General features: G+C 41.6%; 2 protein-coding genes and 1 non-coding gene across 3 annotated transcripts; 2 read left to right on the forward strand and 1 right to left on the reverse strand.

The window, feature by feature from the left end:
- Positions 1-487: 487 nt before the first annotated feature.
- On the forward strand, positions 488-7,714 carry arl8 (ADP-ribosylation factor-like 8). Its single transcript, XM_085286978.1, has 6 exons — positions 488-924; positions 2,838-2,898; positions 2,989-3,136; positions 4,612-4,695; positions 4,841-4,992; positions 6,289-7,714. Exons 1-6 carry the CDS (start codon positions 879-881, stop codon positions 6,335-6,337), a joined length of 540 nt encoding a protein of 179 aa, XP_085143104.1. The 5' UTR covers positions 488-878; the 3' UTR covers positions 6,338-7,714.
- Positions 7,715-7,749: 35 nt separating this feature from the next.
- On the reverse strand, positions 7,750-15,116 carry maf1b (MAF1 homolog, negative regulator of RNA polymerase III b). The gene is made up of 8 exons (XM_085286977.1): positions 14,513-15,116; positions 14,133-14,221; positions 11,441-11,572; positions 11,154-11,316; positions 10,945-11,066; positions 10,741-10,860; positions 8,965-9,057; positions 7,750-8,854 (listed from the first exon to the last, which is right to left on the reverse strand). Exons 2-8 carry the CDS (start codon positions 14,213-14,215, stop codon positions 8,830-8,832), a joined length of 738 nt encoding a protein of 245 aa, XP_085143103.1. The 5' UTR covers positions 14,216-14,221; positions 14,513-15,116; the 3' UTR covers positions 7,750-8,829.
- Positions 15,117-16,135: 1,019 nt separating this feature from the next.
- Positions 16,136-16,208, forward strand: trnar-ccg (transfer RNA arginine (anticodon CCG)). Its single transcript has one exon. It is a non-coding gene; the product is annotated as a tRNA-Arg (tRNA).
- Positions 16,209-16,225: the final 17 nt, after the last annotated feature.

The following is a 16,225-nucleotide window of genomic DNA, read 5'->3' on the forward strand; positions in this document are numbered from 1 at the left end:
CCACCAAAAAGAAAACAGCATTTTCAATAAATAAATAAACAATTATAAATAATAAAAAAATAAAGTTTATTTGCATGTTTTGCATGTGTGTGTGTGCGTGTGTACGTGTGTGTGTGCATAAATCTTTGTCTTTTTTGTTGTGTTTAAACAGTAAAGCAAGTTATAAAATAATATATCCATCATAAAAATTTATTTATAAAAACCTAACAAGTAAAAACTTTATCAAAATAGTAAAACATTTAAAATTATGACATTTAAACATAAAACTTTTTGTTTTAAATGTTGGCTAAACTCCTTTTCCTTAGGAATTTTATAGTTATAGGCAATATAATTTAGAAGCAAATAAAGGTGGAACTGAAGTGTTAGCGGCTTGGCTTCATTGATAAGAACCATTCCTAAAAAAAAAAAGAAAAAAAAAGAAGAAGAAGCAGAAACTGGAGATTTAAAAGACAAACATGCCACGATGCGTAAACGTCATCACGTAACCGGAAGATAACTGAGCAGTAGGGATTGCTTTTTTCACCGGACAACTGGCAGCTAACGGGCAGAAGAAGAGAGGAGTAGATACTCACGGGGACTACACAGCTGCTCTGTACACACAGGGATTATTTGTACTTCTTGTGGGGGCTTTAGGCTTTACTTACACCTACACAATAATAACTCATCCCGCTATTGTTTTAGATCTGGTTTTAGCTTCATGGCTTAGATGTTTTAGATGGAGTTTGCATTGAAAAGGTCGCTGAGGTGTTTTGTAGACCAGAGCTCTTTGAGCTAGTGTTAGCTAGAAGCAGCCAGCCGCGGACTGCACGGTGCGGACCACAGAGTGGAGAAAGTCGCTCTATCCACAGAGGGACGGACATCGGCATTTATCCCTAACAATGGGCCTCATACTCGCCAAACTGTGGAGCTTCTTTTGTAACCAAGGTGGGTGTCGGTTTTTGCAGCTCACTTATCTCAACCGGGGATAAGGCGAACTGTTAGCCCGTTAGCATGAAGAGGGCAGCTGAGGTGCCACAATAGCATATGGCAGAATTATCTCCCCACACATCTATTTTATTTATTTATTTTTACTTAAGCACTGCCATCTGAACTGTCTTTATTTATCTTGTAAACCAGGGTACTACTCTCCACCCGCATGACGCCACCCAACATCGTAACTGTTAATCTGTTTATCAACCGATATAATTACCTTAAGAACCTACCGGGGTATGTTCACAGTGTTGTCAATCAGCTTTGGCTCACTGTCCAGGACACGTCGCCCTTACATAACTTTTCCTTGACTTTCTGGAAAGATGTTTACTGTAAATATAATTATTCAGTTGTGGCTCCAAGTGTCCACTTAAAACAATGGAACTAGTCTAACTAGTATTTTGCTATCGTTTATGATAGGTTACCAAGCTGGATAACCAACATTATCGTGTAATTTCGAGTTTTAAACTATGGAGGACAGAATTTGAGAAAAAATACAATTCAACCCAGAAAATATATATTAAACAGACAAAAGGTTTACTCCTTTCCTCATCACTTGCATCTTGGAACAGTAAAGAAATGTATACATGTCGAAAGAAGTACCAAAATAAGCTCTCGGGTAATAAGAATATCTAAACAAATTTCAAATTATTGATTTTTAGGTAGTTTTGGTCCTCTGTATTAAAGTATTCAATGTGGGTTTGCCAAATGTCCTCCAATGCAGTGTCAAGTATTCATTAACTGTACAGCTTCAACTTTCTGTTTTTTTTTTTTCCCCTTACTGTAAGTGAGTGTTATTTTTCTTAATAATGAGGAATAGGAAGTGTAAATCATTAATGAAGGATGTGGTTATATTTACAGATAGAATTTGTATTTTCTGTTTGATTCCAGTCATCATTTGTCATCTGATAGGAATTATTTTTTTGTGCTCTTTAGCATGTGTTATATTGCTTACTTACTGCCTGGCCCTAAGAGTGGCAAATACCTACTTTCATTGTTACCCAATTCTGGATTAAACTATTCCCAGTGTCAAGTTTTACTTACTTAAGGAGACTGCTGTGTGGTTTGTGTGAAATTGTTGGGACTCAGACTAGGAGTTGAATCTATGTCATCATCACCATGTAATTGTATTACTAGAGATGTGGTTGGAGACACAAGAAGTGATTCTTCTTGGTGTATGAATCCCTTTGTGTTATTTTTGCCGAATTTTAATTCTTTAGTGCATTCTAGGAATAAATGTTTCCTTTCTCTGGACATCATACGCGTATTTTTCCCTGTGTGGTGACATCTATTTGAATTTTTGTTGATAGTTAAACTGTAAAAAAAAAAAACAAAACCAAAAAAGCCAAACCAAAACCTCTTTGGTGGGTGCCAACATTTTTATTTATTTATTTATTTTTTAATATATGCAGGAAAAACCGTGTAATGTTGCTTCTTGTAAAGGAAGTTCATCAAAACCCTCAGAGCTGCGATGCCCTTTGGCCATACTTCCTTCCTTCCTCTCAGCCGGAGGCCTCGCAAGGGCAAGAAGTTAAAACACTGGCCGGAAATATTTTAGTATCTACATGTTCCTCCAATTCTGCATTTAGCCCACTATGTTTGCCTGTCTCGCACCAGCCTCAAACCCTCATTGTTGTTCTATGTTCTAGCTTGTTATATGAATGAGAGGAGTTTAGTGTAGGTCTAGGTTTGTTTGTTTATTTGGGAAAAGTAGGTCAGGAAGACATGAGGTAGGAAGTAAGTTTTTGAGGTTTTTATTTTTTGGTGTGATTGCTTTTTGTGAGCTTGATCCAGTTTTTGTTTCAAACTGTATATTTTCAAATTAATTTCTGAGTTGTTTTTTTTGTTTTGTTTTTTTTGTTTTCCAGAGCACAAGGTGATCATTGTGGGACTAGATAATGCAGGGAAAACCACTATCCTCTACCAATTGTAAGTACTTTTTTCAGTTTGAACCTTCCTTCCTGAATGCTTTTAAAGTTGGAAAAACACAAACCCACTTTGCATTTCTGTTTTATTCAGTCTAATGAACGAGGTGGTCCATACTTCTCCCACCATCGGAAGCAATGTTGAAGAAATAGTGGTGAAGAACACCCACTTTTTAATGTGGGACATAGGTGGGCAGGAGTCTCTCAGATCCTCCTGGAACACCTACTACTCCAATACAGAGGTGAGAAACACCTTGCAGAGTCTTTCACACTCGACAGTAGCCATGTATTGTCGAGCACAGTTTTCTCCCTGAGCACAGCAGCTGGTGTTTGCTCGGAGCACAGACGGCAGCATAGGCCGCCCAAGTCAAAGGTCACCCTATTCACAAAGGAGCCGGTCTGAGAAGCAAAGGGGTCAGCTGCCACAGTAAAAAGACAAACAGCAGAGGCAGATGTGTATGAGAACTTAAAGACCGCTCTTTACAATATTCACTAAAGGTTTATATCCATTTTGGCTGCTTCATGATTTGAATACAAAGCTCAATTCCTCATTGTTCCCTATGCTTTCTGTGGGAGCATTCCATTATCCTAAAATGTCTCCTCACATATTCACTTGCATCTCTCTCTCATATCCTCTTTGTGATGTGTTAGAGATCCAAAAAAAGACATGTGAGCGTGGAGGAAGTAAAGCTGTCAATCTTCAGCTCCTCCCCCGATGGCAAACTTTGTTCTTTATGTGGAGGTGCAGCATTAATACATCATGTCGCCTGATATAAGACATGATTATACACCTGGGTGTCCTTGCTTTAAGCTGCTCCAGAATCAAACCTTTCCCTCATTCCTCAAGGTGGATCAAGGTGATGATGATGGCTGATTCGGCAGTTCCTAGGTTGTGGGAGAAGCGAGAGTTGGCATAATGTAAACCACCCCATGTCGGGGTTTCTGGGAATTCTAAGAGGCAGTATTCAGCATTTTTATTGACTGCTTTTATTGGGAATATATTAACGGTCAGTTATTGATTTTTTTTTTTTTTTTAAACCTCAGACTGCTAGTAAATTAATTATTTAGGAGCTGTTAATGAAATAATGTATTTGTTAGTAAACTCAGTATATTTTTTTGGAAAAAAAACTTCAAATCTAAGAACCTGCTTTTCACTTTCACATTAATATAACGTGAATATTGATAGGTTTAAAAAAGTAATTGAAATATGTGAATTCCAGGAATTAAGGATGCAAAAAGGAAACCCTATGAGATTAATTATGTGACTGATTATTATGGAAAGGTGAGTTAAACTACTGTAACATTCAGGTGTGTTTGTATCAAACAGTGGCTAAACTGATGCTGTAGACTTTACTGCAGCTCTGCAGTTACTGGAGTAGCTTGTATTTATATTTTGATTGTAAAGTCAAATGGTCACATAACAGTTTGTGCTCCAAGTCACTTTCATGTTGAATAATGTGTTGGTCTGTGTCATCTTCTGGTGGTTGTTGCCTTAGTTTTGATGGTGTGTCTCACATCTCTTCCAAATTAACATGCCTTTGGCATTTTGTCATACAGAGACAATTTTTCTTATTCAAGAGGGGATATTTGCATAGCACTCTCCACTTCCCATTGTGAGGGTTTCAGCCTCGGAAATGCCCACCCGCTGTGTTGCATTTTGTTGCTGTGCCTTTTGAAAAGAGGTCACTTAGCATGGACTTTTTTTTTTTCCCCCCAGTTCATCATTCTGGTGGTGGACAGCACAGACCGAGAGAGGCTGGCTATCTCTAAAGAGGAGCTCTACAGGATGCTGGCCCATGAGGTAACACATAACACTCTTCCTAGTATGACCATATATGACGATAACGCAGGACGATGGCCAGGCTTTTCCTCCACCAGCATTGTTTAGAGTTTGTGGTTCAAAAAGTGGCAGCGACTAAGGTTGTGCTTTCATTGTTCTCCCTCAGGACCTGCGGAAAGCAGCTGTGTTGATATTCGCCAATAAGCAGGATATGAAGGACTGTATGTCTGCAGCAGAGATCTCTAAATACCTCACCCTGAGCTCCATCAAAGACCACCCCTGGCACATACAGTCCTGCTGTGCACTTACGGGAGAGGGGTAAGAGAGATCTGCTCATTCTTCACAAGCAGGAAATGCAGAGTGACAGGGTGTGCAGACTTTTAATTAATGTAGGGGTTAGATGATGATATCTCACCCTCATCCAGCTGCAAACCAGATCTCAATTAATACACAGATGTTTCTAACTGATCTTATTAGTTTTTTAAAATGAAAGCGGTGAGCAATAAAAGAAAACGGGGAATGCAGATGTTTTTTGTCTCTGTTGTTCTATCTGTAATTGTTTTCTGAGAGACGGATGTGGCCCAAACAAGCAGAAACTGCAGCTCTCCATACAAACCTTAGATGAAGTGTTTTTATCTTCGTTTTCTCCTTTAACAGATTTAACCCGGCACCTAAAAGCTACTGTTCCAGGATTTTTGTTTTGTTTTTTTATCGCTAGGCTGTTTTATTTGTTCTGCTTGTTTTTTGGGGGGGGGTTTTGTTTGCTTGTTTGTTTTTTATGTTTATTGGAACAAACTGAAACTCTATATTATGTTCAGACAACTTTTCAACAAGCTTTGGTGCTCCAGTATAGTGACACCAACACCACATACTTATGAGGACATTTATCCAGTAAAATTAGTGTTAAGTTGTCCTGCAGGGCTGTGAGGCTTGTGAGCCACCAGATGTCACTGCATCTGCTTACTTTAAGCCCTGAGGCCTCAGGAGGCTTTGTGCAGCCATCAGTGGCAGAGTTCTGCTTTAAAAATAAATATGACCCACTGCTGTTTGTGTATAAGGGTAAAAACAGGCACACATTAAGTGCAGTAAGACAACAGGGGGAGTTAGTGAGAACATAAATATCCAACACAAAAACAACACAGGGTGTTTCCAGCTGTGTGAAAGTGTCTGACATGAACGATTTTCTGCTTTGTGAAACATGAAGAAGGACAACTCTGCAATGTATCCAATTTGGCTTCTCTTAAAGTTACTTGAAGTTGTCTAAAGCTGTGAAAACAGATGGGTATCTTTGACTCTTCCAAATTAGGAGTGCTCTACAGGAGTACACAGTATAAAAGAGGGATGCAGCTTTGAGGTCTGAAAAGTGAAACCCCTGCTGAAGAAATTTAAACCTGCATGTCACATTCACTTTCAAAAACGGTCACAACAGCTGAAACTCTCAACTCAAAGTTTCATAACAGAGCTGCACAAACCAGAGTGTGACATCATGGCAGCTACACCCATCTTTTATTCAGTCTGTGGCTTTGGGCCACATGGTCCATCGTGGGTTCTCATTACATTTGAAGGCATTGAAAAAGTTCTGCTGATTCTCATCTTTGATTTCCTGTTTTTCAGGTTATGTCAAGGCCTTGAATGGATGACCTCCAGAGCCGGACTCAGATAGCCCATTCCTTTGCCGTTAATGGCCTGACTACCTTCAGCACCGCTGGGATGGAACAGCATTATTTTTTTATTTTTTTATTTTATTTTAGGACAAATTTGGAGAAGAGTGTTGGCACGCTGTCACAATGGAGCCAGTCCTTCTCCTGAACAGAGACCAGGAATAACAGAGACCAGCTTAAGGAGCAAGTATTTTGGAGTACGGCACCAGACTATCATCATTGACATGACATACTTCTCATCATATCATGTTACATTATATCGTATCATAAACCCCACGAGGATGTCCATACATGGTGCAGCTGTCCTTTTTTGCCATACAAGTTCATCTATGTTGGGACACAAAGGGATTACAAGCAGTGTTGTTAAAGGAATGGTTCCAAGCTGTTACTGTACAATAATGTTCTCATGGTCAACGCTTTTATTTTGGGGGGAGGGGTTTATCTGTTATGTATAATTTCTGTTTCATAAGCTACACCATTGGTATTTCTCACACTACAACCTGATGGTGCCGTATTAAAATGTGGTAAAGTATGAAATCCTATTTTTTAACGACCTTGAGCCTGTACTTGTATATTGTTGAGCCAAATGGTGTTGATGCACTACAAATTTTCCCATCTCTAGCCTCTGGAAAATGAACCCTGCAGCATTATTTCAGTACACAGCTCAGTTTTAATAACAGTATTTCAAACTGCAACATTTTTTCCTAAACGATGCATTATGGTCTTTATTAAAATTTTGCTTATAGACCTGTTTTGTATTAACACACGGTCACTGATGTTGCAAACCCCGCCCATAAGCTTTTTAGTTTTTGACAGCCTTTCTGGCATCTCAGTCCTCTTAAATAAACCTTCAAAGAGGTGCCACGTTTATATGAAGTCATTACTCATGAACCACTTGGCTATGAGGAATAGCAGAAATATGGTCCTAATGTAATTTCGGCTGTTTAGGTATAACTTGATCCTCCGCCTTAACCAACCTGTTCTGGGCATCTTGGAGGACCGTGCAGTTCAATCTGAGAGTCTCCCTGTGATTTTGACCTTCTTTAATTCCTTGAACTTGCTAATGGATCTATGCACGTGTCACTTTTAAACCTTGTATTCCTTTTACAAGTTCTGCAAGTGGCCAAAAAAAAAAGTGATGAGGTGCTTGAATCTTGACTGCAAACCATCCTGGTCTGAGAGTGCCTCTGAGATGTTCTGGTGCAAGGTCTTTTTACACAAACAGGAAGTGGATGAAGCGTGCGGCCACCAGACACTGCAGCACCAAGGTTTACAGCTATTACCTTAAACTCAAAGCAAGGGAACTGATCATATACTGTGTGGTGATGTCTGTACTGTATCAGTTTTATTTCCAATAAAGGTTTGTTTTAAACTTTCAATTATTTCAGAGTCAAAATAACTTTCATTAGGTTGCTGCGTTTCAAAGACAAACACCAATTTATTCACATCTTTAATATATTTGCTGATCAAACGAAGCACAGGGCAGTCGATAAAAGACTCACAATTCCTAAGTACTTTTCAGGAACACGAAGAGCTCATCTAAAAACAATTTTCTGCGGCATGTTTTTTCTACTATACATTCACTTTTCAATGAAGTCTTTGCACTGGGGTAATGAGCAAAGAAAAACACTGTCAACACATTCAGGAATGAACAGGGATTAATTGGAGACAATTTAAAAAAAAAAAAAAAATTAGACAACAGTGAAACTATCTGATAAAAGCTGATATGTTTTCTAAGCTGCAACTCAGACGCCAGGAGTATAATTCTCCTTGGCCGTGGAGATTTAAAGAATACAGTCAGTAATAAATGCAACATTTTTAGATTTCAAGAGTTCTCACAGTAACGTCACTGTCACACGTAAAAAGCAACAACAGATGAGGAAACAGCTCTCAGCTTATCAGTCAGTCAGGCAGCCTCGGCTGGATTTTTGTGTGTGTGTGTGTGTGTGTGTGTGTGTGTGTGTGTGTGTGTGTGTGTGTGTGTGTGTGTGTGTGTGTGTGTGTGTGTGTGTCCTGTCTTAAACGGACCCAGCTCTGTTTTTGTCCTCGTCAGTTTTCAATTATGCTGGTGTTTCTGGACTCCTCTCTGTGACATCATCTGCAAGAAACTTGCTTTTAGTCTTTTTGAGCCACTTGTCCACAACAAGACCTCCTCTTTCTTAAGTGTCCGTGAAGTGGTCTCTTTGGAAATGTGGCAGGAGTGGAGAAGTCCATATGTGGCTGTATGGGCTCAGAGCTCAGGATCCCGGAAAACAAAAAACAAAATACTGGAAAATGAAATGAAAGAGTTTTATGCTGACACAGGACTATTTAACTAAAAACAATACAAATAAAACCCTGCCACAACACAAAGTTTACCACCGGCAAGAGAAGGCATCAAACATGCATTAGTCTGAAGGTGGAAAATGGCTTTGGACAAGGCAGCAAATAAATGGCGAGGAAGAGGCGGGGGGATGGACACTGGAGAAGCCTGGACACTCTTTGGCTGAGGCGGTTACACACACAGAGCTCTGGGGCAGCTGGGAGAAGAGAAAAATAATTTAAGTGACACATTTATTTATAGAAAAAACAAGTACTGCACAGCACATATTACAGTAAAGGAAACCCGGCGTTCAATAAGCAGTCTCACCTGTCCTCAGTGAAGCCATCCATTTCCTCTTCATCGTCCAGCTCCATGTCCAGCTCATTGTCGAGGGTGCCGCGGCCATAACCGCTCAGGACGCTGCAGAAAGATTATCACGATCAGACCCCCTTGTGTCACTATGTGTGCATTCAACCTGGGATACTTTAACTGGAACAAGTTACGTTGGGTGAGTGCTGAGTGTTTGTATATGTGTGCATGAGGGTGGGAATGCATGTTTGTGTGTGCCTGTTTGTCTGTGTCTATATGTCAGGTCGGGTCTTACACTCCACCTCTCTGGGAACTCGCAGGCCTATCTCCCCTCACCACACTCCCTGCCGGTGACTGATGCCCTCAGGGGTCGGTGCATTGGTGGTTCTTGGTGTCCGGGGCTGGGCGCTCAGGTATGTACCAGCTCACTCCCGGTGGCTACCTGGCGGGGCCTGGCGCCTGTTGCTCGGTCAGGCCTCCTCCGGGGTGCGGGGGGCCCTCGGGCCTGCACCTCAGTTCACTCTGGCACAGCTGGCTGCCGGCAGAGCCGGCGGGCACGCCGGTGCAGCCCCCTCTAGCTTCTGCTCGGTGGCTACTGGGTGACGCCTCGTCTGGGGATCCTCAGCCCTTCCCATGAGGGTGGCACGGATGCCCCTCTGGTGGTCCTCCTTGAGCTCTCGCACTCTGGGGCCTGGATCTCTTCCATGCCTGCTTCATGCCCTGGGGGACGGGGCTATGGCTCTCTACATCCTCTTGCAGACCATTACATGTGGAAACCATTTGAATACAAGCGCGCTGATCCACACAGGTGTGCACACGGGTGTTCACTGTTCGTAGACTTAAATTACACCTTTCTTGGCTGCTACTTCAAAGCACATTGTGCGCTGTCTGTCCTGCGTGCTGCACAACAACATTGAATATTTAGTATTTACTGCTGTTTACACTTAGCTAGATTAATGCAATGGTGTTGTGTTTAGTATGTTGCTTTGGTTTTTTGCTTGTTTTCTATTCTTTTTCTCTCAACAGGTGATCCAGGAGATTTCCCCCCCCCCCTTCTCACTGTCCCTCTCCCCTTCTGTTTTTCCTTTTCTTTCCTCTTTTCTCCCTTTCCTATCCCTCACTCATGTCTGTCCCATCTGTAACAACTGAAAATAAAATAAATAATAAAAACAAAGGCCGATCAAATGGACCAATACGGCAATGCCACGATGATCCATTTGGCAAAATAAATCCATTGGGTATCCTTGTTGGTCTTCAGACAACAATTCTGACGGCTAAAGAACCAAATGGGACAGGCAAAGAAAAAAAAACAAAAAAAAAAACAAAACTGGAACAAGTGGAGGGATTTGACTGTTGCCTAATAATGAATTTGGCTTGGTCTGGCTGTACAAAGGCTTGGCAAACCATTTTTGCATTTTACTTTTATTTCCTCTTTTCTGCTTGATTGATGAGACCAACAGTCAGATGTACTGCGACTCTACAGTTTTGTGCTGCAGAGTGGAAACAGCCATCCTGTTGCTCTGTAGATCTGATATGCGTGTGCTCCAACCAGAACGTGAAGCAGGTGGAAACCTGGTTCATTGGTGCTACACTAAGCTCAAGAAGGCCACCTGTCGGCAGCTGCAGCACGAGACTGTGTAGCTTGAGAATGTCCAAAGGACGGAGGAGTTTTGAAACTTACTAATGTTGTCATTTCATAATTGATTTGGCTGCACACACACAAATCTATGGGAAACACGATGTGCGAGTTGTTAAGAGTCTGTAGAGGTGAGCAGTAGGCTTATAGCTGCTGACCTGACGGAGCGACATGTGAAGAATACAATCCTCTTCAGTTTCTTGTTGTAGAAGAAGTAGTTGAAGGACCAGAGACTCCCCTCTTCACCAAAAGGGTCCGAGTCCAGATCTGGGTTGTAGCTAAAAAAAGATATTCAAGCTTAAAACAGATTTATTCCACACCACATGGTTCGCTCTGCAGCGTTAACTGATCTCAGCACCTACCTGTAAATGTCACAGCCCTGCAGGTTGATCTCCTGGTCGATAGCGTTCCACAGCTCGGGTCCCAAAGAGTTAAACTCTTCTCCCACTGCTGAGAACAGACTGCTGTTCACTGCGTTAGCCACCTGGACAGAAAAAGAAAAGCAATCTTTGAAGCAAATTGTTTTTTCTCATTGCAGAGAACAAGTTTCGCTTCGGAACGGCATCCTGACCCAGTTGAGGCTGGGCTCTCGGCTGAACTCGTGAGCTCGCGCGGCGCTGAAGTCATAGTCCGGCCTGAAGGACTCGTTGAGCGTGGTGATGAGATAGAAAAGAGTCTTCCTGCAACACTTGTCGCTCAGAGGGTTTTCTCCGTCCTCGCTGCTTTTCCCCAGCCTGCACAGAAATGAACATCATGGTTTTTGTTCTTTGTTTTTAAAAAAAACAACAAAAAAAAAACAAAGAAAGTATTCAATTTCTTCATCTTCCAAACATGCTGAACCTGGCCTGCAGTACTCACTGTGAAGGGCTGGTGGCGCTGGTGGACTGAGGAGGGGAGAGGGCCTCCAGGACATGCGGCTCCCCCTCCTGGCAGAACTGCTTGAACATGTGTTTATCGTCTCCTGCCATCTTGCAGGAGTAGCTCTCGATCCTGCGGGGCAGAAAGAGGCGAAAAACATTTAAGAGCTGGACGATGTAAACATGACGATGGGAGGGTGCGGCCGAATCACTGGAAACTATTTTAATATCCCAGCAGGATTAAACACATGATTGCATAACAGATGGGCCACTCCAGGACATTTTGATGAAATTCATTTTAACCCGCCCCCCCTGAAATTAAATTAATGAACACAAACAAATGTTGTTCCAAGAAACCTTTGATAAAGACTTTCTTTACATAGAGAAATTACTGGCACCCAACCAAAAAGGGTTTAACCAGAGCCAAATCAAAATCAGTAGTGTAATGACAGAAAGCTTTATTGATCCGTTTCATTCATCTGTGTGTAATATGTTCTGGATCTGTTCATCAAAAAGCCAAAACAACCTGAAAACTCTGATTTCTATCAAATGTGTTCTCCATGATCACCGCCTTTAATGCCAAATACACAAACACCTTTTCTGAAATGGGAAGGACTCCATTTTTTGTTGTTGTCGTTTCATTAAACTGCAATGTAGGTACGTTTGTTTTAGGATAGTTGGGAATTAATAACTATCAACACATAACTTAACTCTAAATATCTACAAGCTATTACACGTTCAACAAGACAGCCTGTTCCTTTCACCGGAGCCATATCTGCAGGAGTGCCTGACAAGTCGTGGCTAACGTTTCCTGCGTGCTCTTTCATGTTTCTAGGTCACATGCTGCTGAGTTATATGAGAGCAGAGCAGCAGACTGCTGTGCAGTTGTTTATTTTGCACCCTCTCACCAAGAGGTTATACAAGAGCAAAGGTTGTGTCACTTGGAGGATACACTTGAGTGCTAAGACCCTCGCCAAGGCTGACAAGGCTAATTATAGGGACCTCATGGTGGAAATAACTGCCCTGGTCTCACTCACACACTCACAACTAAACTTAAAACTAGGCATAAAGAAACATTTCAGTTCACTGAAATAAAAACTAACTCAAAGCAAATAAGCACACTTTGAAAACGTAGCTGAATCTCACCTGAATTCAAGTAAAAACTCATGAAAAACACAAACCCATTATTACGCCAGTAGAGACCAGAGGTATAACAGTTAAAGAGATCATCCTGATGCGTTGATCTTTGTGTGAATGTTATCTAACCTCAGATAGAAAGCGCTTGAATTTAGTGTTTTCTATTAATGTGTGTGTAAATAGGTGAATTTCACATCTTGTATAGAGCACTTTGAGTGCTCAGAGTAGAAAAGAGTAAAGACATATATGCATTTCATTATTACTGTATTACCAATTCAGGCCTACTTATTTACTGCCTTACTTTCCTGTTTTCAGTAGGAAACACAATCTTCACACAGAACACCAGCTGCCTTCTTTCAGGTAATTTATGCACCCTCTGAATAAATTGACTATGGTTTTATTTTATTTTTCTTGCCTGCATGAAAATACCATAATCCGCGCTGGAAGCCTGTTCAGTTAATTCTCAGCTAAAGTCTGCTATGATGAGCTGTCTCCAAATCCACTAAGCAGCCTTTGCAGCTGCTTCACCAGCACAGTCCTGATACTATGTAGTGTATGTGTGCATGTATACATCTGCTAAAAAACACTTCACAACAGTCTCAGAAATAACCACAGCGCGCTGTGAGAGGACACCGTGATCTGCGTCACGAGGTCACAACCACCGCCCACACACCCCAGAAAGACAGAACAGCAGACCGAGCTGCATAACTCCACACACAGCCCACTGCTCTTTATGTAACCACACTGTCACCGTATCCTCGGGCCCCGCTGGAGGCTTTGCATAATCGACAACACGCCGATATATCTTACAGTTTCCCAAGCTGTCAGTTATAAATTAACCTTCACTGCAGGCTCTGAGTTTAGGCCGTCTGAGGTAAAGAGTTACCATGATGTTGCATAACACCCAGGTGGCTGTTTGCTCTACTACCCCGCTTATGAGGAGTGTACATGAACTGTGAGCCAGCCGCACCTCTCGCACCATCTACCACTCATTTTCATGACATCAGTGGTAGAACTCTCCTGTATGAGGAAAACTTTTGCTTACACTGCAAGCCTGCAAAGTTTATTGGTTCAACTTTAGAAGTGCAACCTCGTAAAACCTGCACAGAAGAATTTGTTACTCATCTTGTGAAATAAACTCTGCATGCATCACAATCAGGTGAGCTATGGTAGCACGTCTTAAATATGCAGAAACTACAAACACTGCAACTGAAGTTTGTGTGGCATTCAAGTGCAGCAGAAAGCCCTAAAAAAAAAAAATTCAGTTAATACCCAAAACGTTCTCAAGGGACCAGTCACCTGTCTGAAATGTTGCCTACATGTCCACAAACAGACCCTGTGCCATTTTTTTAACCCGTGAGTCACCAGCACACCTAACCCAAATCATGTTTACTTACACCACTTACACCACCTGGTGCATTTTTAATACTGAGGACTTTATAGTTTATGCATTTTTTAATATCCTCTGAATTCCTACATTATTTGGTCGCATCTACTCATTTCACTGATCATTCTAAATGGGGGAGAAAAAAAAAAAGTAGAAATGAAAGTCTTACCTGCCAAGTATGCGGGACTCCCCTGTTTCAACACACAGCCGGGAGCTGAGAGCTTCAAAGCTGGAGTTTTCCAACAGCTTCATTGTAGTCTGCAAGACCCATAAAGATAAACATACACATGCTGTTTAGCTTGCAGGTCTCTTAAGGAAACGATAACTTGGAGTTAACATGCCTGCACAGTGCCCGCCTTATAAAGTCATTACACAGCGAGTTACACATCAGCGACAAGCAGATAAACAATGGTGTTATTTAGCAGAGAGGGGGCTGCAGCGCCCCTAGAGGACAACTTGCAGATCAAAACAGAAGCAGCTGCCCCTCCCCCACTCTGCTCTACATTTAGTTGACAAGCCGTCTTCCTGGTTCCCATATAAATCACTTACCAGGCAGTATTTTTCGACACTGGCCGAAAACAGACGGTCCAAAATCGAGCAGTGAGCTGTCTCGGTAGATACTTGCCCCTCTGTGACCAGCAGGGTGCTGAAGATAACCGAACCGCGCTCTGTGGGTGACCAGCTAACGGTAGCTAAGTTAGCTTACTGACAATTGCGCTCCTGACTTCACAGAACAGCCTTTAGTTCGCACTCGAGCTTAAGCATCTTACACAAACACTCGGTCGAGAATGAGTTATTCTGAGGCTTTTTAAGTTTATAGAAAAGCTGCTCTTGCCGATTAAGTGCGATGAGATTACATCCAAAGACTCTTGGCGTCCGTCGGAGTCTGTCTGCAGCGGCATCCCTTCCGACCTAATTTACAAAGCGACCGTTATTAGCGAGATCAAGCCGCCTTTTTCAGAGCGACTCGATCAGAAAAGCAGCAACGAGCTACCTAACGTCGTGAAAATATATATAATCTGGTTACGGTTGCTACAAATCGTCGACTATCGCAAAGACATCTATTGCCATCAAAACAACGGACTCTACTGTACTGGTAAAACCCAGCCCCCTTTTTTTTATACGCCTTGCTAAAGGAACCCGCCCAAGCTTGTCTGTGGTCCCTTGTCATTGGCTGAAATAATCCATCAATATAAATATGACTAATAAGATTGGCCAGTGCTATATCGGGGGGTGGGCTCCCCAGGTTACTGTGTATTTAGAAACTAAACTTGTTTTGTTTTGTGTTGTTTTTTTTATAGACCTTTCTTCTCTTCCGTTAATCGAAGCAGTCAATTAACACCTTAAAATACTCAAGTATTATACATATATCAAATATAAATAATTATTCATCCATATGTTACTCTGAACATCACACAGAAAAAGTCACTTTTATTTTGTACTACTTTCATTCTGCATACTCCAGAGTTTCTATAGTATATTTGTGGTTTCATCAGCTATTAAAAAAAGGATGAGTACTTTCGTTTAGCACTAAGCAGTGAACATCATCTCAATCCTGCTATCTCACGTACACGTGCTACCTGTTTATAATTACATTTAAGATCCCCCCCCCCCCCCCCCCCCCACTCCACCCTCCGTGCTACAAAGCAAAAAAAGATGATTTGACATTTGAGGGTGTTGTCATCAAGGTCCCTTAGCTCTAGAAAAAACTGGCTTTGGTGATAAAGCCTTTTAGACTTGGTTTTATGTATTTTATGCTGTCTATTACATGTTGTTTAATTTGCCGTATCTATATTTAATGGGATTTTTAAAACAAAATATATATCATAGATTTCATAGCACTGTTTTAAAAGTGATGAAAGTGGCTGACAAACTGGTCCAGTGGCCTAATGGACAAGGCATCAACCTCCAGAGCTGGGGCTTGAGGGTTCAAGTCCCACCTGGGTCACTTGTAAGGTAGCTGCAATTAAAGTGTGATAACTGTGGTTGTGAAGTCTACAACAGTTCTGGATAAGTTTAAGTTAATGACCAGCTAAATCTATGGTGCTGCTACTTCTTACATCATTTAATGTGTTTCCATTCCCACAAAAACAGTTGAAGTTGCATACAGTAAGTTTAAGTGCCTTAAAAATACAGCATTGTTTTAAAAGTGATGAAGCTGTCAAACAAAAGGGCCCAGTGGCCTAATGGATAAGGCATCAGCCTCCGGAGCTGGGGATTGTGGGTTCAAGTCCCACCTGGGTTGTCTTTACTTCTATTTAC

Source organism: Mchenga conophoros, linkage group LG9 (assembly GCF_057382185.1).
Source record: "Mchenga conophoros isolate Kocher_MC1m ecotype Shallow Benthic linkage group LG9, M_conophoros_male_GT1.1, whole genome shotgun sequence".
NCBI classification, from domain to species: Eukaryota; Metazoa; Chordata; class Actinopteri; order Cichliformes; family Cichlidae; genus Mchenga; species Mchenga conophoros.

What these genes read in the sequence shown, in the direction of transcription:
- arl8 (XM_085286978.1), top strand. Translation starts at nt 879, where the DNA reads ATGGGCCTCATACTCGCCAAACTGTGGAGCTTCTTTTGTAACCAAG. An exon ending in ACCACTATCCTCTACCAATT is followed by an intron (nt 2,899 to 2,988) that starts GTAAGTACTTTT and finishes TGTTTTATTCAG; the next exon opens with TCTAATGAACGAGGTGGTCC. An exon ending in CCTACTACTCCAATACAGAG is followed by an intron (nt 3,137 to 4,611) that starts GTGAGAAACACC and finishes TTTTCCCCCCAG; the next exon opens with TTCATCATTCTGGTGGTGGA.
- maf1b (XM_085286977.1), bottom strand. Translation starts at nt 14,215, where the DNA reads ATGAAGCTGTTGGAAAACTCCAGCTTTGAAGCTCTCAGCTCCCGGCTG. An exon ending in AGCGCCACCAGCCCTTCACA is followed by an intron (nt 11,317 to 11,440) that starts GTGAGTACTGCA and finishes ATTTCTGTGCAG; the next exon opens with GCTGGGGAAAAGCAGCGAGG. An exon ending in CAGGGCTGTGACATTTACAG is followed by an intron (nt 10,861 to 10,944) that starts GTAGGTGCTGAG and finishes ATCTTTTTTTAG; the next exon opens with CTACAACCCAGATCTGGACT.